General features: G+C 45.6%; 1 protein-coding gene across 2 annotated transcripts in view; it reads left to right on the top strand.

The window, feature by feature from the left end:
• Nucleotides 1–22,155, top strand: part of TESK2 (testis associated actin remodelling kinase 2) — a 113,081-nt gene that overhangs the window by 77,331 nt on the left and 13,595 nt on the right. The window contains exons 6-10 of one of the 2 annotated variants that reach the window (XM_054036893.1): nt 267–344; nt 5,985–6,067; nt 8,169–8,244; nt 9,990–10,073; nt 13,166–13,252. In XM_054036893.1, the coding sequence (XP_053892868.1) occupies nt 267–344; nt 5,985–6,067; nt 8,169–8,244; nt 9,990–10,073; nt 13,166–13,252 (408 nt within the window). The remainder of the gene's footprint in view (nt 1–266; nt 345–5,984; nt 6,068–8,168; nt 8,245–9,989; nt 10,074–13,165; nt 13,253–22,155) is intronic. The other variant, XM_054036894.1, reaches the window with a different exon arrangement.

Here is a 22,155-nt window from a genome sequence, read left to right on the forward strand (position 1 = left end):
TTTTTCCCTTTTGGCAAACTGTGATTCCTTATTCCTTTCGTAGTGCAGAAATCATCATCGCTACATGTCGTTTACTCCATTGAGTATGGTTGCAGGAATGTGCACTATTCTGGCAATAGTGTGGTGCATGGCAGTGTATTAATTGTGTTAAGACCCACAAAAATGGAGACTTTTTTTACAAGAAAAAAATCCTGAAGTGAAACTGTGGAATTTTTTTTAATTAAATTTTAAAATGTAGGATTATATGCTCCCTTTCATTTACACAGTGTGAAGAGCCACAGAACAGCACAAATCCCATGGAGGGAGGGTCAGAGTGGGGAGCTCAGTTCTGCATAGCGGAGGAGGTAAGATTAGGGGGCAGATTTAGGACAACAGCCTAACTTGAACTCCATCAGAAGTTAGGAAATCAAAGCAGCAGTAACCCCCTCCCTTCCTCCCAAATTATTTTCAGACCATGGCTGGTGTGTGTGAACAAGAGACAATGCTAGAGTGACCATATTTCCCAAAGGGAAAATCAGACGCCGTGTGGGGCTGGCCCAAACTGCTCGGCTGAGGGCCCATCCTCAATGCGGAGTTGGCCCGAGCCGCTTGCCCGAGGGCCCCCCTCACAATGTGGGGCTGGCCCAAGCTGCTCCCCCAGTCCCAGGTGTGGGGCCAGTCCGAGCCGCTCACCCAAGCCCTGCCTGCCCCCCATGCGAGGCTGGGGCTGGTGTCGCTGCTCGCTCAAGCCCTGCCTGCCCCTCTCCCGAGCCCCCACATGGAGCTGGCATCGCTGTTCCCCCACTGCATGTTCCTCCTCACTCCACTTCTTTGACAAAAGTGGGCCTTTGTCCCGTTTCCTCTTGTGCAAACTGCAGTTTTTCAAAGACTTACAACTTTGTCAGATTTGGTTGGATTATCATGGGGAAAGCAAAAGACACAACCCTGACACACAAGTCACTTGTTCAACTCCCTGCTCCAAAGCATGGGGATGCTAGAGTTTCTCAGCGAAAAAGTTACCAGTATTTAACACAGGCAAAACAACATATTTTCCCCATGCTTTTTTCTTGGAAACAGCTGAACAGTTTTTTCTGAAATCCCCCCCCCCCCCCCCCAAAAAAAAAAAAAAAAAAAAAAAATCAGCCTGAAGCAGATACCTGGTGTGGAAAATTTCAGCCCAAACTGTTATTTTGACAGAGTTACAAACAACTGAAAACAGGGTCTTAGAATGGGAGGTGTCAGGCAATCTTAACAGGTAGCACTACCAGCCTCACCCATACTAAGCTGTTGGGGTGTGGGGTGTCGGGGGGGGGGGGGGGGAATCATACTCTTCACCCTGTATTGCTTGTCTCTTTTTTAAAAAGAAACTAGGCAGTTCAGTTTCAAATTTTGTCCTCATTACTGTCTGGCTCTCTTGTACTAGCACAATGCTGGTATTTGGATCCCAACACTGCGGGGCAATGTTCACATGCACAAAGTTGTCTTTCAGTGTGAATAATTCTAATGCAGCTTTGGTACAATCTTATTTAAATGAAAAACGTAATTTTGGGCTTAAATGAAATTGTCCTTTGGAAAACATGCTGTAATTTTAAACTTTGCCTACTGGGACTAAAGTTGCTGTTGTTCACACTTCATTGTCAGCATTGCTTTTGATACTGATAGGATGGCTCTTTAAAACCAGCTGACACATCCCAGTTGACTTTTAAGTATTTTAACTAAGTAGCTGTCATCATAGGATTGTGAATGAGTAACATGCCTGAATTTTTCTGTATGTCATAGCCTCGCTCTGTATATAGTGAAAGATAAAATGGTGGAGATGCTTGGTCTGAACAACTTATTTTTAACTCTGAAGTTTGTGAATCTATTTATTTTCATCCGTGTTTATGGAAAATAGAATGTTGCATTTGCCCTAGTAGGATTATGCTGTGCAAAGCAGATATTAAGCTCCCATAACATACAAAGGGGCCTTTATGTTCTCTCACATCTGTCTCTGCATAAACAGCTATGTTAACCCTTTAGGGCTGTTGTACAGAGTTCCTTTCTTTTATTGAAGTGACTGTCTCAGCAAGGACTGAAGTCTCTCCATTTAAAAAAAAAAAAAAAAAAGTCAGATATGGTGGTGTTGGGTTGTGTAAACCTCCAAAAGAAACAGTGAGCCTCTTTATGGAGGTGTCCCACAAGAAAGCCTAGAGAATTCATGTTTTATTGCATTGCGTCTTACACAAATAGTCCAGTGGTAGGTTGGAAGAGCTTTCTCAAAGGCCATATTGTAAAGCAGCCTGGCATTTTATTTCATCGGCCATTCCTGCTGTCAGCCTTTCCATCAGACGGGTTTGAACTCTGTATATCATTAGTGGAACTTGGCATAAAAGTTCTTCTCACTGATGTAATTGCTTTTCTTTCCCTTCTCCAGAACCCGAGCAGTGTCAGCTTGGTCAGGTGTTAGGGTAACTGTACTCTGTGTGCTGCACTCTCTTTACTCAATAGTTTCTCTATTAATTTAGTCACTTTTCCACTTGTTAGCCCCCCATAATACAGACTTTTCCCCTTTTAATACCTATCTTTTGTGTTTATCTTAAGTTAATTTGGAAGTTGAGAGTGCATGCATAGTGATGTGCACTCTGAGTGCAGCGCCTATCATCCTTATTTTTTATTGTGGGACCGGCAGGAGACTTTTCAATAATTGCATCAGAGGTCCATTAACTATCTTGCCCATGCTGTGGACTGACACTGCAGCATACCAGTTCCAGTGAAGCTTGGAGGATGAAGATGAATTCAGTGGTGCTGAGAATATTCCTAAAACCTTATTTGAGGTCTGGACCCAAGTATCACTTCATAGAGTGAAGCACATCAGCGTGGAATGCTGTTTTTTCAGAAAATTGTTCTATTGTTTGACCTGAATCCAGGAAGCTCTAGGGGTGAAATCCTGGTCCCATTGACTTCAGTGGGTCCAGGTTTTCACTATAGGTGGGGTTTGAAGACTCTCAAGGCTTGCCTACATACAAACTTGCACAGATTTAATTAATCACTTTAATTAAACTAATGTAAAACCTCTGAAGGGACACCCTTATTTGGGTTGAGTGTCATATTTCACCTGTTCCCAATTGACTTAAGCAAAACCAAAAAAGCCACTTTTGTACAGAAATAAGTGTGTCCCTATGGGTTTAACTATAGTATGTCTACACTGCAAAAAAAAGGTGTGGACTAACCCGAGTTGAGAGAACTTGGGTTAAAATAACAGTTGAAGACACAGCAACTCAGCTTTTAACTTGGGTAAGCAGTTTGAGTACAATCCTGGCAGTCCTCTATTCTTGAACTTGGACTGCTAACTCAAGTTAAAAGTTGAGTTGCCTCGCCTTCACTGGTATTTTAACACACCTTTGTGCAGTGTAGTTATACCCTCTCTCTGTTTAAATTCACACCTCAGGTTCTACCAGGGCAGCTTTCCCAGCTAGACAAGGTCTCAGACTTCCACCAACAAAAGCAAGGAAATTTAGGAGTCCAGATGTCCTCCTGGATTTAACCCTGAGCAACACAATGTGGCAGCACAGTTGATGATAAATGCTTTGTAGGTAAAATCTGAGGCCTCAGACTGCTCCCGCTGTCTTCTGGGATTATGTAAGAGCTCACTGGCAAAACTATCAAACACAGAGCTGAGAGGTGCTGCTAGTGTGGCATACTGTGGCCTTCTTAAAAGGCCCACTCAAGCCGCCCTTTGCCTCAGAGAACCCAGTTTGCAAGTTTCGCAGATTCTCCCACATATCCTTGAGTTTACAGCTGTAAGCAAACATCAGCTGGGAGCTATGCTGTTACATTTATCAGATTATGTATTACACATGTGGATTATTAATTGGCAATAGTTTAATGTTGCACTTGGGAGCTGCGGTTGATAAAAATGCCATACATCTTCACTAAGTAATTTCTTTAGACTGAGAGTTGGTATATATTGCTGGCATAGGGACAGGTTGTGACCAGGGCATTGAGGAATTACAAGATCACTCTGTCATATTGGCATAGGCCCACTGTTGCTTTTTGTAAAAATAAGGTTTTGCAAAACCTAAACCCGGTAGAAATGTTTCCATATATTTTTAATTCCAATGAAAACGGTTTTTATTTGGATTGCATGTTCCCTGCAGTGTTTGTAAACCAAACTTTGGAGCATTGTGCTAGTGCATGAAAGCCAGAAGGTGAAACAAATTAATCCATTCTTGCTGACCAAATTGAGTGAAATACAAAAAGAAAAAAAAAAAAAACAGTATTAATGGCAAGAAGTAAAAACTAGATTTTAAAAATTCCATTAATATGAATAATTGAAGGGGTTAGAAGACTTGTTGGAATTTATAGAATGATTTTTTTTTAAACCTGACCTTCTTTTTGAAATTTGGTCTTTGAATATTTAATAAAATTTAAAACATTACATTTCACTGCATCTACCATGGGAAAGAATTGTACTGGTGAACTTTCTAGTGTCGGCACATGCTTATTTCTGTACAGAATACAATGAAATGCCACCTCAGTTTGAACCTTTACAGTAAGAGTTGAGAAATGTTTTATCCCTCTAGGATTTAAATGCATTTTACAATGAACAAATGCTTAAACATTGGCAAGCTGAATGAATGTGTTCTTTGATAGGAGATAACAAAGGCCATAACTGAGACACTGAAGTGCACTTCGGGTCAGTGTGGTTCACTTACCCTTGTAAAAAATTTATGAATCCCAAAGTGAACTTTATTTATTATAGTTTAGTCACATTAAACAAATAGAACTTTGGAACTAGGAATCTAAGGTACCGTTCAGCATTTTCGCAAGTTTGCATGCAGCATACTTAACCTTTTAATCCGAAGGAGGAAAAATGTATTTACTTTATGGGCTGGACTAGAGTCAGCTCTGGATATGTAATCAATGGTGACCTGGACATGAGCCTTCAGACATGAGCATCACTATCCTCAGCAGTTGCTTCACTCCGACAAGCTAACCCAGTGGGGATTGGTGAGGAGTTTTTGTGCATCCAAGCACTATAAAGCTAGCAAACTGAGTTTCCTGATGCTGGCTGATATTGTAGGGTGCCACCCTGGGGAAGTCTGCAGAGGCATTGCTAGCTATCACTGCCCAGTGTATCTTTCTGTGGGCGGCACGGAGAAAGGAATGCAGAAGTGGAATGAATTCTTCTGCAGGGAGCAGGGCAAAATGAGGAGGTCAAAGAAACCCAGGAAAAACAGAAACCAGCTGCCAATTCTTTCAGTGAGGAGGACGATATCTTGCACTGATCCTCTCATTCATTTTCGCCCCCAAAACACTGCCTGTGCACCGATGCTACGGGTCCTGAGTCAGCTAAGCACATGCTTAAATGTTTTGCTGAATGGGGGCCTTAGAAAGGAAAAGATGCTAAGTCTCTGATTAGCTATTTCCTACCAACTACATCCTTTAAATGTGCAGTGGGACTATGTATGTGACTTAATTTGAGACTTAGCAGCACATTCAGTTTCCTGTAGCTTATTTTCTACCGGAAACTGTTAGTGTAAATCAACAAGTACCTTTAAAATACAATTTTGTAAATGGTTAATGTAGCAAAATTACAGTATGAACATATTTAAAGGTCATGCTTTTCCTCATGTACTGTAAATCCTACTAATTGGTGTACTGTGTTCATACCCCATAGAGAATCTCAGTCTTGTTGAGCAGTGTTTATTTCAGGTTTTACCAGTTCAGGGACGAAATCATTTTAGCTCTTGCTGAAGCCTAGATACTTGCTGCCTCTGGTTTTCTGTTGCCTCAGCAAATTTGAGTGGATTATTAACAAAATATAAAACTGGTTGCATCAACTGAATCTTTGACGGGCACATGCCTGACTTTGGTGTTTGTGTGTCGTTGGGTACAAACAAAAGTCTCCCATAAATGAATATCTTTAAAACAAGCTTTAAAAATCTTGCTCCAAATTTGAAAACAGTATGGAATTTCAAACCCAGACAATATTTTAAACTTTCCTCCTTTCTCTTTAAATTCAGAACTGTTTAATAAAGCATGATGAGAACGGTTACTCGGCAGTGGTGGGAGACTTTGGTTTAGCTGAGAAAATCCCTGATTGCAGGTATGTGGATTCTTCAGTACTAATCCAGATGAAGAGTAAGTGTGCTGCAGTTATATGATCTATGGAGCTGAATGCCTGAGGGTCGTTACACTTTGCTGTAACTCACAGAAAACAACCTCTGATTTCAGTCTGGAGCTACAAGCTAAATGGAGATGGGCAACCACTCCAAGCTCTTAATTATCATTGTCAGCTATAGACTTTGATAGTGGCACTGTTTCTTTCAATGCTCCAATGATCAGAGAGCTCGACCAGGCATTTCAATAGGTCTCCAAAGCAAGTTAGATTGATTGATTGATTTTTGTGAAGAACTGTCTATTATTCTGAATCTGGGTGATTTATACTGAATCCTCGCTTTAGTGATTCCAGATATTTTTAATTAGCTGCTTCTTGGTTTCACAGCCAGTGTTCAAAAACATTAAAGTACAGGCCTCTTTCACCTCTGGTCTAGTAGTTGAAATTCAGGGTTGTAAGAGGTATTACTGTCTGATGGGTCTATTGTGGAATGAGATGATGATCTCCATCCATTTGAGGAATGAACAAGTGACTGAATCTCACAAAACACCATCACAATTGGCAGCTGGCTGTTTTTTTTTTTACCCATCCAGTATAGAAGCCAGGGATTTGATTAAGCTATTCGCCCTATCTGTATATAATCCTGTGTATTCAGGATTCTGGGGTCATGGAATTTGTCAAAAAATTATGCCTCAGAATCTAAGTTCTAATTAAAATAGTTTCTAGCCTATATGACTGTCAGGAAAACATCAGGAACATGAACAATACAGTATTGTTTTACTGAGACTGCAAACAATCTAAAATGATAGCTCAGGGAGTTGTGAAGCTCCCCATTCATCTCAATGGGATGCTGACTCTGAAACACTAACTTTTTCTACTATTGATAAATACAGGATGTTCCTGCTGAATTTATTTCTCAATCCCTCACAACCTCCAATTCTTTCGGGTGCCAAAAGCCTGAGCAGTCTATTACCAAGTCACCAAAACTTCCAGCTTCTCCTTCTCTTACAAAGTTGGTAGTACAGTGATGCATTTTCAACACACATTTTTGAGATACACTGGAAACCAAGAATGTAGGAACAGCTTAAAATAAATGTAACTTAGTATCAAAATAAATAACACAAGAGCTACTGTATTGACTGCATTATTCATTTTTAATTCAAACTTTAGTTTTCAAATTTGAAAAGTGCAGCCATGTAATGTCCAATTTGCTGACCGCTCTGCCCTCGGACTCAAGGGACTGTGTCATAGAATGTAGATACCACTAATCTCAGAGGCTCAGTTTTTAGAGGTGGTCCTTGAAAATCAACGTTGCAGCAAGCTTGGCACTGCTGCTGTATGTGTTCGTGAACAAGACTGCAGTTTCCAAATGTATGGAGATATTGTAGATCAGATTAATACAAATCATCTCTGTATTGACTGCTTCTCTTAGGTTTGGCTCAGTGGGGAATTCGCCAGATAACCTTACTTAGTGAATTTTTGAAAATTTTTAATAAAATTTGCAAGTCACCTTTCAAGGTTTTTGTTTCTATTTATTGTGTGGGGGGCCTCAGACCAGACTGACTTCTTTCTGACTGGTGAGCAGAATCTTTCTGAATCTTGACAGCCTGTCATCACATTGTCAGGGATAAGACTTCCCAGGAGGAATACCTTTCAGAACTGCTCACATGTGATTGGAGAGCTCTCTAACACAAGGAAAATGTCTTTCCCTCCTTAAAAATGTACTTGAAAATAAAGATCTCTGTGAGCCTCAGCATAGGTCAAGGGACCTACTCTGCTAACAGCTTGGATGCTGAGGGTGTCCAAAGACTTATGGCTATAGGGTTTAGAGCTATGGAGGGGGCTTACAGAAAATGAAATAAATAAAACTTGTTTCAGCGAATTGCAACAGCCTGCTCCTTCATATACCTTCCCTGGACTCTCAGATCCTTTCCATGTACAAAAGAGTAGAATCCAAAATGAATTATATGGAAACCACTCACACTGCCTTTTCTATGCTGAAAGCTGCTCATAAAATGTTTCAATCTTGTATTTGCTGAGTAATTTTCTCTCTCTCTCTGCCTCCCCCACCCGTCTTGAATGTGGAAAGTGAGAAGCTTCCAGTGGTAGGCTCACCCTTCTGGATGGCACCTGAAGTTCTCAGAGATGAGCCTTATAATGAAAAGGTGGGTATGTTTGAGGCGTGGATATTGACTGTTTCTTTTCAGTGCAGCCTTGGAGGTTTGGGAATATCATGAGCTTTAAAGTTGTCCTGCCACTGTGCCTTACTGCACTTTTCCTTAGCAGAGTTTGTCATAAAGGATTCTGAAGAAAGAATGTTTTCTACACTTGACGCGAGGGGACCGATTCTGACTATAGCTCAGTAGAAACCTAGATAGAATTAAGTGGTCCTTGTGGACTTATGCAATTATTTTTGAATTGAAAAATAAAAGATCCACATTTTAGGGTAGAATTTCTACATGTGACATGCCCAGATCAAACTGCTAGGGAAAACGCTTTTACGTTCCCTTCTTTCGAGGCATTGAGAAATGGCTCTGTCAAAGGAGAGCAGTGGAGAAGAGGTGACGGACCTAGAAAACAATATTTTCAGTCAAGCTCTGCTTAATGCAGCTTTATCCACTTGGCATCCCAGAGACTCTTGCTAGCTGTTAGCTGATCTCCCTCCCGTGAGTGCCACTCTCTGTGGTAAAGTCCACACTCTGCCAGCATTCAACACCAGTGTGTCTTGTGTCCTCCAGCTGGAGTTTGCAGAACTGAAGCAGCTGCACAGACATTAGCACATCAAAGCATTATCAAAATTCCAGCTATTTAACTTGTGTTTGGGCCCTTCATTTCTAATTTAGGTCATGTCTACACACACTGCGCTGCAGTGGTGCAGCTGTACTGATACAGCTGCGGCGCTGCAGCGCGTCTGGTGAAGACGCTGTATGCCAACAGGAAAGAGCTCTCCCGTCATAAAAAAAACCACTTCAGTGTGCGGCCAAAGCTATGTTGATGAACTTCTCCCACCAACATAGCACTTGTGCACATGTGCACTTAAGTCGCTGTAACTTACATCTCTGAGGGGTGTGGAATATTCACACCCCTGAGTGACATGAGTTTTGCTGACAAGTGGTAGTGTCGACGTAGCCTAAGAATGTCACTTTACCCGATTTCCTTGGGGCATAAAGGTCTAAAGGAGAAGCAGTTGTAAGTTAGCCTTCCCACCAATGCAGCTGCGCCACTGGAGCGCTTAGTGAAGACGCTCCCTACGCAAACAGGAGACCTGCTCCATCAGCAGAGGTACTCCACCTCCCTGAGAGGCGGTAGCTGTGTCGAGAGCAGAAGCCAGGGGTTAGGTCGGCATAGTTATGTCACTCAGCAATGTGGATTTCCACACCCCTGAGCGATGTAGTTATACCGACATACATTTGTATTGTAGACCAGGGCAGGGCTAAGTGTCACCTAAGTATGCCTTGATCCCTGAGGGGGACGCCCTGCTACTGCTCTGTAGACCTGGCTTTAATATTTGCTCAAGTTTAATAACTTGGGCAAATGCCAGATGGCAAGAATCTGTGAAACTCTGACTCCCTGAGAGCAAGTGATAAATGAGTCTGTCTTGTGACTGAACACTGCATCGGGAAAGGGGAGCAGGATTTCATTTGTCTTTACACTGCCAGCGCAGCAGTGTCTGAAGTAAAATGTAACACTCCAGTGCAGGAATTTTATTATAACTGCACTGTGAACATGTTTCCACTAAATGAAAATGCGGGAAATGTTACTGACAGTTATTCGTCGTGGGGCTCTGGGGGTGGATGGCTGCTCTGGACAGCCTTTGAAAATCACCCTGTGGTCAGGAGAAACCTAGTGGCAGATAAGAAGGCTGAGTGTTCATAATTAAGCCATGTGGTTATTTTTTCCTCTCTCTCAGGCGGATGTGTTCTCCTACGGTATAATTCTCTGTGAGATTATAGCCAGGATACAGGCAGATCCTGACTATCTCCCTCGCACAGAGGTAAGTGGTGAGCATGTATAAGGCCTGTGGGAGGTGGGGAATGCTCATGAGTGATGTTTGGTCATTAATAATTGCAGCATGGCTGCCAAAGGCATGATGAATGGCTGTTACCGTTAAGGGGGCCTCTGACAAAGCATCTGTCCTTTGGCAGAGCTTCTTGCAGAGAATGGCACTGAGACCACATTTTTAGCACAGGGTTACTCAACCTCCTCCAACTGAAGATTGCATTGGAAACTTGCCAGAAGCCCAAGAGCTGCATCTAATTGGCATAACATGGAACAGATTGCAGCCACCTTCCTGTTTAATACAGAGGGGCAGCTTGAAGAGTCTGCTAGTTTCAGCAAGCAGCGCTCCATTATGGACCAATATGGAATGCTGCATGCTGGGACCAGCATTCTCTGTGGGCCACTCCTCTTTATTAAACAAGTGGCCATGGTACACATTTTGACCCAGCTCTATTTTAGTTTATATTGTATTAAGCACCATGAACCTGATCCAGAATCCTTTTGAAGTCCGTGCAAATGCTCCCATTGACTTCAGTTGGTTTAGGTCAGAACCCATCTGTTGAGTAGTTTTTGGTCGTCTTCTTTGGGCTGATGTGAAATTCCCTCCCCCTTCTCCAGTTCAAAAAATTGATAACCACTCAGGATTTAAGATATTGTGAAGCAAGTGTTTTCCTTTCTTCTGTCTCCCTTCAGAAGGGGACACCTTGAGGGATCTGATGATTTTGCAGCTAGTCCCAGTGCAAAATTTTGCAAAGTTGACCACTTCATCAGTTGGCTGTGATGAAAATCTAAAGTTTCCGGTTTCATCACAGACTAACTATGCAATTCATTTACACAGTTTGAACTAATGATGGGAAAACATTGTAATAATACAGAATAGAGCTCCCAGAACCACATGAACAACATTGCATGTGAAAATCTCCTTTGTATTAGTCTACGAACTGTGCACTGTTCTCTCCACTGATGTGATCAATGGCATAGCAGCATGTGCCATAAAATCACCTTGAATAATATGTACTGCAAAGCTCTCAAAGGTAGGACCAACTCTGAAAAGTAGTGCTTTTAATTTTATATCTTGCCTCACTGGAACTGGACCAAGCCAATAACCTTAACTTTTTAAACCTATAGACATGATTCAAAACATTTTAAACATGGTGAATTCCCTTCCCTGATCAGCTTTCAGGTTTTGGCAGTTGTTTGTGTCTCTCATTCACTCTACCTGCATGGTGTCCCCCCTCCAGACTTTCCCTGTCTCTAGAGGCTTCCTGTTCTTCTTTTTCTGCACTTTGTTTCATGGCCTGTTATGTTTTACTGTTCACTTCACTCCCTTTTCTTTCTAATATCTGGTTTCCATGTCCTATTGCCCTTGCTGCTGCTGCTTTTTTCCTCCTCCTCTCTCCCTTCTTACCTTTCCGTTTATTTCCTCTCTATCCTCTGCCCACAACTTCCATTCTCCCTCTCCCCCTTTCTTCCTGTCTTATTTTGCCTGACAGTAACAGACACTGATCAGTCAGCAGCACATGTTCAGAGCAGTGTCAAAGGGCAGTCTTCTTCCCTAGAGTTTTCATTGGGTGTTGAGGGATCTGTTAAGTCTCATTTTAATATTGATTGAAACCATTCAACCAGTCCCAAATGGAACATGGTGTGACATTCCCTTGGGTACAATCTGGACAGCTGTGGCCCCTCAAATCTCCAATCTGGGGTGTCTTTTACACAGCTTTACTGTGAGAACAACCACTCCTGGGCCTGCGCTCACACAGCCTCTAGGATGCAAAATCACTCCCAGCTGAATTGTATGAGTGTTCTAGCTAACCACTCATTCCCAGTCTCAGACTTCTCCCCAGAAATGTGCATGTTGTACTGCCTCACTATTTCCTTCTGTGCAGTACAAGCTCATAGAAAGTCTGTCATTTCAATAATAGAAGAGGATATGCACAAATCTTGTTATCCCAAATGGAGGTTCCCAAACACTTCAATCCAAACACTGGTTTAGATCAAACAAGTTTACTAAGTACAGAAAGAGAGATTTTAAGTGATTACAGATAATGAGGCATAAAAGTCAGTATTAGTTACAAAGAAAATAAAAGATAAAATGCAAACTAATAACTAATTTAGCAAGCTAAATGTATTCAAAGCAAAGGCTGTTCTCACCTCATGCTTTTTGCAGTCTTCACTGACTGAAAGCCTCCCAGCCAGGACCCCTCCCCCAGTTCAGTTTCTCCGATCGGTGTTGCTTCCATGAGCAGAGAGGAATGGAGAAGAGAGGTGATGTGTGTTGAGTGTCCTCTATTCTTATACCTTTCTCTCCTCTTTGAGGATTACCTCCAGCTGGGGTATAGGCGATAGCCAGTCTGTCACACAGGAGCCCCCAGCTGTTTCATTGCCAAAATGTAAATTTCTCATTCATACCCTTCTTCCTGACAAAGAATGGCCATTTTCCCACGCAATAGTCTATTTGATTATGCTGACACCTGTCTGAGGTGCTGACTAGCCTTCTGTCTCCGAGGAACTGGTTTGAGCTGCTTTTCTAACCTTGGAACATGTTATAGCAATGATATACCATAAAATCTCATAACTTTACATACAGTGCTGCTACACTAATTTTATCAGAACAATAATGTTCAGTAGGTTATGAGTTTTCAAATGATACCTCACAAGGCATACTTTGTACAAAATTTATCATAGTCTTGTAAAAGTGGTGATCATACATGCAAAGTGTGTCACACCTGGGTCCCTTCATAATTCTGTCCTGCTTTGAATAGCTGTAAACTAAAACAATAGATACACATTAGAATTGTGCAGAAATCTGGAACTAGAAGGTAATGAATTATGACCCGGTTCAGGAAGAATGATGGCTTTGAAGTCAAATCATTCTCCTGAAAACCTTTTCTAGCAGATAATCCCCATGGGAAATTCAGTCTGCCCATTGTAGTGCATGAAGTTTTCTCACAAATGCTCACTTCCCTGTGGCTGCTTGCAGAGGTGGTGTTAATGGTTATTCCTGATAACTGTATGTAGTAACCCATGAAATGAAGATGGTTGGGGAAATATACATCAGGACACTCTTTGTTCTTTCTGTTTGTGCAGAATTTTGGATTAGATTATGATGCCTTTCAGCACATGGTGGGAGATTGTCCACCTGACTTCCTCCAGATGACTTTCAACTGCTGTAATGTGAGTACTCTGCTCAAAGGGGAAGAGCCAAAACCAGCGCCCTCCAAAATCCAGCACTATAGTTAAAAAAAAAAAAAAAAAAAAAATCTAGTGCTCACTCAGCTTCCTGAGCCAGTGGGACTGGCATGCGGAGCAACCTCTAGCAGACTGCCCATGTGTGCTGTGGTCAAAACCAGTTGTGTTTTACTAGCATTACTAGGGTAACGAATCCCTTAGAATCCAGCCACCATAGTGCATAGACCCGCTGATTTATTAGAAATTAATTCTCTGATGTCTTTCTATAAAGGACTGTGTGGAATGGAGCAATATACAATAAGCTTTCAGCCAGCCATTGGCGTAAAACTGTAATGATACTTAGCTGTGAGGTAGCACTTTACATTTTGAAAGCACTGAAGAGACATTGACTGATGTTTAGGTTCCACTCTCCTGTTTTTATAGCTAGCAAAACTAAAGCACGGAGAGATGAAGGGCCAAATTTTCAAAAGTGACCGTTTATTCATAGATTCATAGATTATAGGACTGGAAGGGACCTCGAGAGGTCATCGAGTCCAGTCCCCTGCCCGCATGGCAGGACCAAATACTGTCTAGACCATCCCTGATAGACATTTATCTAACCTACTCTTAAATATCTCCAGAGACGGAGATTCCACAACCTCCCTAGGCAATTTGTTCCAGTGTTTAACCACCCTGACAGTTAGGAACTTTTTCCTAATGTCCAACCTAGACCTCCCTTGCTGCAGTTTAAACCCATTGTTTCTGGTTCTATCCTTAGAGGCTAAGGTGAACAAGTTCTCTCCCTCCTCCTTATGACACCCTTTTAGATACCTGAAAACTGCTATCATGTCCCCTCTCAGTCTTCTCTTTTCCAAACTAAACAAACCCAGTTCTTTCAGCCTTCCTTCATAGGTCATGTTCTCAAGACCTTTAATCATTCTTGTTGCTCTTCTTTGGACCCTTTCCAATTTCTCCACATCTTTTTTAAAATGCGGCGCCCAGAACTGGACACAATACTCCAGCTGAGGCCTAACCAGAGCAGAGTAGAGCGGAAGAATGACTTCTCGTGTCTTGCTCACAACACACCTGTTAATGCATCCCAGAATCATGTTTGCTTTTTTTGCAACAGCATCACACTGTTGACTCATATTTAGCTTGTGGTCCACTATAACCCCTAGATCCCTTTCTGCCGTACTCCTTCCTAGACAGTCTTTTCCCATTCTGTATGTGTGAAATTGATTTTTCCTTCCTAAGTGGAGCACTTTGCATTTGTCTTTGTTAAACTTCATCCTGTTTAACTCAGACCATTTCTCCAATTTGTCCAGATCATTTTGAATTATGACCCTGTCCTCCAAAGTAGTTGCAATCCCTCCCAGTTTGGTATCATCCGCAAATACCGTTTAATACTTCTTTAATGTCTCTCTGGGTATGTCTACACTACGAAATTAGTTCGAATTTATAGAAGCCGGTTTTATTGAAATCGGTTGTATACAGCCGATTGTGTATGTCCACACAATAAAATGCTCTAGGTGCTCTAGTCGGCAGACCGCGTCCACAGTACGAGGCTAGCGTCGACTTCCGGAGCATTGCACTATGGGTAGCTATCCCACAGCTATCCCACAGTTCCCGCAGTCTCCGCCGCCCCTTGGAATTCTGGGTTGAGATCCCAATGCCCGGATGATGCAAAACAGTGTCGCGGGCGGTTCTGGGTACATGTCGTCAGGCCCCTCCCTCCCCCGTCACAGCAACGGCAGACAATAGATTCGCGCCCTTTTATCTGGGTTAGTTACCTGGGTTACCTGTGCAGACAACATGGAGCCCGCTCAGCACAGCTGAGCTCACCGTCACCATATATCCTCTTGGTGCCGGCAGACGTGGGACTGCATTGCTACACAGCAGCAGCTGCTAACTGCCTTTTGGCGGTAGACGGTGCAGTAGACTGGTAGCCTTCATCGGCGATCTGGGTGCTGGCAGCCGTGGGGCTTGCCTTTTGGCAGTAAATGGTGTATTATGACTGTTAGCCGGCCTATTACAAGTCGGGTCATCGCACATTAGCAGAGTCTTCCCTGAGCAGCAGCTCGTGCAATAGGCCTGAAGACCATCGTCATACACCGCCCCGTATTTGCTGCCAAGCACCCAGAAAGATGCCGAGGGCTATCAGTCACGCTGCACCGTCGTCTTAAGATGTAAAAAATAGATTTTCTCTGTATTCATTTGCTTCCCCCTCCCTCCGTCAAATCAACGGCCTGCTAAACCCAGGGTTTTCAGTTTAATCTTTGGGGGGGACCAGTCTGTGACAGTTGTTTGTGTCTCTCCCTGATGCACAGCCACCGTTCTTTATTTTAATTCCCTGTGCCTGTACGCCATGTCGTCACTCGGCCCCCCTCCCTCCTTCCCCTAGGCCGTCAGATACTACGTTTGCGCCACAGCTCGAGCCGCGAAGCGGTTCACGCCTTTTCTTTGAATTCTGGGTTGAGATCCCAATGCCCGGATGATGCAAAACAGTGTCGCGGGCGGTTCTGGGTACATGTCGTCAGGCCCCTCCCTCCCCCGTCACAGCAACGGCAGACAATAGATTCGCGCCTTTTTACCTGGGTTACCTGGGTTACCTGTGCAGACAACATGGAGCCCGCTCAGCACAGCTGAGCTCACCGTCACCATATGTCCTCTGGGTGCCGGCAGACGTGGGACTGCATTGCTACACAGCAGCAGCTGCTAACTGCCTTTTGGCAGTAGACGGTGTAGCATGAGTGATAGCCGTGGGGCTGGCAGCCGTAGGGCTGCATTGCACCAGCCCCTTCCAGGCGATGGTATATTATGACTGGTACCCGTCGTCGTCGTACTGGAGTGGCTGTCAATCATGGCCACCTGGGCAGACATGCTACTGTCTCGATGATGACGGTTACCAGTCATAATGTACTATTTTCTGCCAATTGCCCAATATTGTCTGCTAAGCACCCAGAAGAGGCCGAGGGCGATGCTGGGTGCTGGCGGACGTGGGGCTGGCAGACATGGGGCTGCATTGCTACACAGCAGCAGCCCCTTGCCTTTTGGCAGATGATGGTATATTATGATTGGTACCCATCATCATCATACTGGTATGGCTGTCACTCATGCTGCAGCGTCGGCTGCCACCTTAAGATGTAAAAAATAGATTTATTCTGTGTTCATTTGCTTCCCCTTCCTCCGTGAAATCAACGGCCTGCTAAGCCCAGGGTTTCCAGTTTAATCTTTGGGGGGACCATTCTGTGTGACAGTTGTTTGTGTTTCTCCCTGTTCCTGTACCTGTACGCCATGTCGTCACTTGGCCCTCCCTCCCTCCCTCCCTCCCTCCCGCCCTCCTTCTCCTGGTCCATCAGATACTACTTTCGCGCCTTTTTTCTGACCAGGCGCCATAGCTAGCACTGGGATCATGGAGCCCGCTCAGATCACCGCGGCAATTATGAGCACTATGAACACCACGCGCATTGTCCTGGAGTATATGCAGAGCCAGAACATGCCAAGGCGAAACCCGGACCAGGCGAGGAGGCGATTGCAGCACGGCGACGAGAGTGATGAGGAAATTGACATGGCCATAGACCTCTCACAAGGCACAGGCCCCAGCAATGTGGAAATCATGGTGTCACTGGGGCAGGTTGATACCGTGGAACGCCGATTCTGGGCCCGGGAAACAAGCACAGACTGGTGGGATCGCATCGTGCTGCAGGTATGGGACGATTCCCAGTGGCTGCGAAACTTTCGCATGCGTAAGGCCACTTTCATGGAACTTTGTGACTTGCTTTCCCCTGCCCTGAAGCGCCAGAATACCAAGATGAGAGCAGCCCTCACAGTTGAGAAGCGAGTGGCGATAGCCCTGTGGAAGCTTGCAACGCCAGACAGCTACCGGTCAGTCGGGAATCAATTTGGAGTGGGCAAATCTACGGTGGGGGCTGCTGTGATCCAATTTGCCAGGGCAATGAAAGACCTGGTGATAGCAAGGGTAGTGACTCTGGGCAACGTGCAGTCAATAGTGGATGGTTTTGCTGAAATGGGATTCCCAAACTGTGGCGGGGCCATAGACGGAACCCATATCCCTATCTTGTCACCGGAGCACCAAGCCACCGACTACGTAAACCGCAAGGGGTACTTTTCAATGCTGCTGCAAGCCCTGGTGGATCACAAGGGACGTTTCACCAACATCAACGTGGGATGGCCGGGAAAGGTACATGATGCTCGCGTCTTCAGGAACTCTGCTCTGTTTCGAAAGCTGGAGGAAGGGACTTTCTTCCCGGACCAGAAAGTGACCATTGGGGATGTTGAAATGCCTATCGTGATCCTTGGGGACCCAGCCTACCCCTTAATGCCATGGCTCATGAAGCCGTACACAGGCAGCCTGGACAGGAGTCAGGACCTGTTCAACTACAGGCTGAGCAAGTGCCGAATGGTGGTGGAATGTGCATTTGGACGTTTAAAAGCGCGCTGGCGCAGCTTACTGACTCGCTCAGACCTCAGCGAAAAGAATATCCCTATTGTTATTGCTGCTTGCTGTGCGCTCCACAATATCTGTGAGAGTAAGGGGGAGACCTTTATGGCGGGGTGGGAGGTTGAGGCAACTCGCCTGGCCGCTGATTACGCGCAGCCAGACACCAGGGCGGTTAGAGGAGCACAGCAGGGCGCGGTGCGCATCAGAGAAGCTTTGAAAACGAGTTTTGTGACTGGCCAGGCTACTGTGTGAAACTTCTGTTTGTTTCTCCTTGATGAACCCTCCAACCCCCCCCCCCCCCGACCCGGTTCACTCTACTTCCCTGTAAACCAACCACCCCACCCCACCCTCCCCTCCCCCTTGCAGAGGCAATAAAGTCATTGTTTTTTCACATTCATGCATTCTTTATTAGTTCCTTACAGAGGTAGGGGGATAATTGCCAAGGTAGCCTGGGATGGGTGGGGGAGGAGGGATGGAAAAGGACACACTGCATTTTAAAACTTTAACTCTTATTGAAGGCCAGCCTTCTGATGCTTTGGCGATCATCTGGGGTGGAGTGACTGGGTGGACGGAGGCCCCCCCACCGTGTTCTTGGGCGTCTGGGTGAGGAGGCTATGGAACTTGGGGAGGAGGGCTGTTGGTTACACAGGGGCTGTAGCGGCGGTCTCTGCTCCTGCTGCCTTTCCTGCAACTCAACCATACGCTCGAGCATATCACTTTGATGCTCCAGCAGACGGAGCATTGCCTCTTGCCGTCTGTCTGCAAGCTGACGCCACCTATCGTCTTCAGCCCGCCACTTGCTCTGTTCTTCCCGCGATTCAGCCCGCCACCTCTCCTCTCGTTCATATTGGGCTTTTCTCATCTCCGTCATTGACTGCCTCCACGCATTCTGCTGTGCTCTATCAGCCTGGGCGGACATCTGCAGCTCCGTGAACATCTCGTCCCTCGTCTTACGTTTTCTCTTTCTAATGTTCACGAGCCTCTGCGAAGGAGAAACATTTGCAGCTGGTGGAGGAGAAGGGAGAGGTGGTTAAAAAGGACACATTTTAGGGAACAATGGGTACACTCTTTCATTACAAGGTCGCATATTTCGGCTTGCAGGCAGCCATCGTAGGCCACAGTGTTTTGGCTTTTTTAACCTTCTTAACATGCGGGAAAGGTTGCAAACAGCAGCGCATTTCCCATATCAAGGATGAATTGGGTTGTCCATTTAAAATGGGGTTTCAATGTAAAAGGAGGGGGCTGCGGTTTCCCGGTTAACATGCGGCACAAACACAAGTAAACCACCCCCCCCCACACACACACACACGATTCTCTGGGATGATCACTTCACCCCTCCCCCCCACCGCGTGGTTAACAGCGGGGAACATTTCTGGTCAGAAGAGCAGGAACGGGCGCCTCTGAATGTCCCCCTTAATAAAATCACCCCATTTCAACCAGGAGAGCTTTCTGGAGATGTCCCTGGAGGATTTCCGCCCCATCCCCATACACGTTAACAGACTTGCTTGCTTTTTTTTTGTAATGTTTACAAATATTTACAAAGTTACACTCACCAGAGGTCTCCTGTGTGCCCTGAGGGTCTTGGGTGAGTTCGGGGGTTACTGGTTCCAGGTCCAGGGTCACAAACATATCCTGGCTGTTGGGGAAACCGGTTTCTCCGCTTCCTTGCTGCTGTGAGCTACCTACAGTACCTCCATCGTCATCTTCCTCGTTCCCCGAACCGTCTTCCCTGTGTGTTTCTCCAGTGAGAGAGTCATAGCACACGGTTGGGGTAGTGGTGGCTGCACCCCCTAGGATCGCATGCAGCTCCGCGTAGTAGCGGCAAGTTTGCGGCTCTGCCCCGGACCTTCCGTTTGCTTCTCTGGCTTTGTGGTAGGCTTGCCTTAGCTCCTTAATTTTCACGCGGCACTGCTGTGTGTCCCTGTTATGGCCTCGGTCCTTCATGGCCTTGGAGATCTTTTCTAATACTTTTCCATTTCTTTTACTGCTACGGAGTTCAGCTATCACTGCTTCATCTCCCCATATGGCGAGCAGATCTCGTACCTCCCGTTCGGTCCATGCTGGAGCTCTTTTGCGATCCTGGGAGGACTCCATGACGGTTACCTGTGCTGATGAGCTCTGCGTGGTCACCTGTGCTCTCCACGCTGGGCAAACAGGAAATGAAATTCAAACCTTCGCGGGTCTTTTCCTGTCTACCTGGTCAGTGCATCTGAGTTGAGAGCGCTGTCCAGAGCGGTCACAATGAAGCACTGTGGGATAGCTCCCGGAGGCCAATAACATCGAATTCCGTCCACACTACCCCAATTCCGACCCGCAAAGGCCGGTTTTATCGCTAATCCCCTCGTCGGAGGTGGTGTAAAGAAACCGGTTTAAAGGGCCCTTTAATTCGAAAGAAAGGGCCTCGTTGTGTGGACGTGTCCAGGCTTAATTCGGTTTAACGCTGCTAAAGTCGACCTAAACCCGTAGTGTAGACCAGGCCTCTGAGTGTTCCGTGTCTGGATGTGCACGCCCATGCACTCTTAATTGGAGATTTTGTCAGCAATGTCTGCAGGTCCATGCCTGCACCCTAAAGACCCTTGTGATCCGGTCTGAAGGTGTATAGGAAGGGGCTGGACCTGCCGCCACTCCAGTTCCTTCTCAACCACCTGCAGCTTGAGACAGAGCGGTGCAGTGTCCTTACCTAGCTATGCAGTTTGCTACCACTCTCTGTTAACCTTTGGTATTTTCTTTGTTTATAGTTATTTAACACAGTTTGTGCTTTTTTGACAGGGGTGTGTTCCCTTTCCCCATTTCACTTGTCTGATCTGGGCCTGTTTCCCCCCCTGGGCCTTGAGCTGTGGCCTTGAGTATGGGTTACACAAAGACCCCAAGCTTCAAACCCTGCCAGACCTGCCATAGGATTTCCCCCCCCACCCCACAGCAACAGACATTCAAGCTTCCTCTGCTACCTGGGACAGACTCAAGTCCTGCTCAGGTTTTAAAGCAGACCTAAGAAATAGGGGGAGGGCAGATTAAAACTCCTTTGATGGAGCACTCAGAGACCGCGGGGTATCGCACAACGTTCTCTGGTACCATTTCATTAGTCAACCAACTACTGACCTCCAGTACCGATGCAGTTACAGGACCCTCTCTGGGCCCCAGTACCAACTCGACCACCAGTACTGGCACCACTTGCCCTTCTGATAGACATGGGGGTTGACACCTCATCTGATTCAGAGGTGTCTATTCAAGGTTCCTCCATTTCTAGCCTCCCTCCGTTGAGGTAAACCCTGTGGCAGGAAACTCCCAGCAAGAGATAAGAATGACAATGTTAAGATCCTGCAACCTTCCCTTAAGCCCCACTACAATGGACTTACTGGAACCCATGGGCCCCTTATGGTGTCCGTTTCTATAGGGTCCCGTCTTGCAAGAGGATACACCAGGAACAACCACCAACGCTCTTAGGTCCTCCTCCACAGGAGGGTCTTAAACAGGAGCAAAAGCCAGCTGAGGAAGAAGAAACACGACCTTCCCACAGATCCTCCTCCTCTCCAGATGAGCTGTCATTCCTGCCCAACTAGCCTGTGCTGATGACTTCAAGGCCTTACACGTTCTGTTGGAGGAGATACGGGAACCCCAACAGTTCCTAATGGACAGCCTTCATGTATCCTAAGGGCAAAATCACCTTCCCATCAACCATGCTCTGCTGGTGTTCGTCCATACGGTTTGGCAAACTCCAGCTTCTGTGCCTCCTGTGTGTAAATGGACTGACAAAAAGTACTACATCCCACCCAGAAGCTTGGAGTGTTTTTTTTCCTCTCACTCCACGCCCAGCTCCCTGGTTGTCAAGGCCTCCAGGCCTCTCTCAATGTTGCTGACACAGCTGCATGTTCTGTAGCTACGGCAATAATCAAATGCCAAGCTTTTTGGCTGCAGTCCTCTAGCCTCCCCGGGAGGTACAAAACACCATTGAAGACCTTCCCTTCAAGGGCCTCAGGTTATTTAGTGACATCACAGACTGGTCCCTTTGTTCTCTTAAAGACTCCCGGGCAATACTAATAAGTTTTTTGGGCACCTGAGCACCTGCGACAAGCAGAAAATACCATGGATTGCAGACAGCTCAACGGTCTCACCAAATCCAGCACCAGCGCATAGGACCAGCTGAACCCCCCGGAAGAAGCCCAGGTTCACTAAGAAAGGGCTGTCTTTTGCAGCAACCTCACAGTCAGCAAAACCCTGAAAACAACTGCTTTGACCATTGGTCAAGGGTCACAAACTCTCCCACTGCAGATCCTATGCTGCACCTATCCCCCCATCACCCTTACGGGTATTGTCTTTCCCATTTTCTACCTTTTTGGGAGCTCATCACCTTAGACAGATGGATCCTGGAGATGAGTTCTACAGGTTACTTCATCCAGTTCAGCTTCTTTCTGTCCTCCGTCCTCACCCCCGTACCTCTTCAGGGACC

The sequence above is a fragment of the Malaclemys terrapin genome, chromosome 8, assembly GCF_027887155.1.
Source record: "Malaclemys terrapin pileata isolate rMalTer1 chromosome 8, rMalTer1.hap1, whole genome shotgun sequence".
NCBI classification, from domain to species: Eukaryota; Metazoa; Chordata; order Testudines; family Emydidae; genus Malaclemys; species Malaclemys terrapin.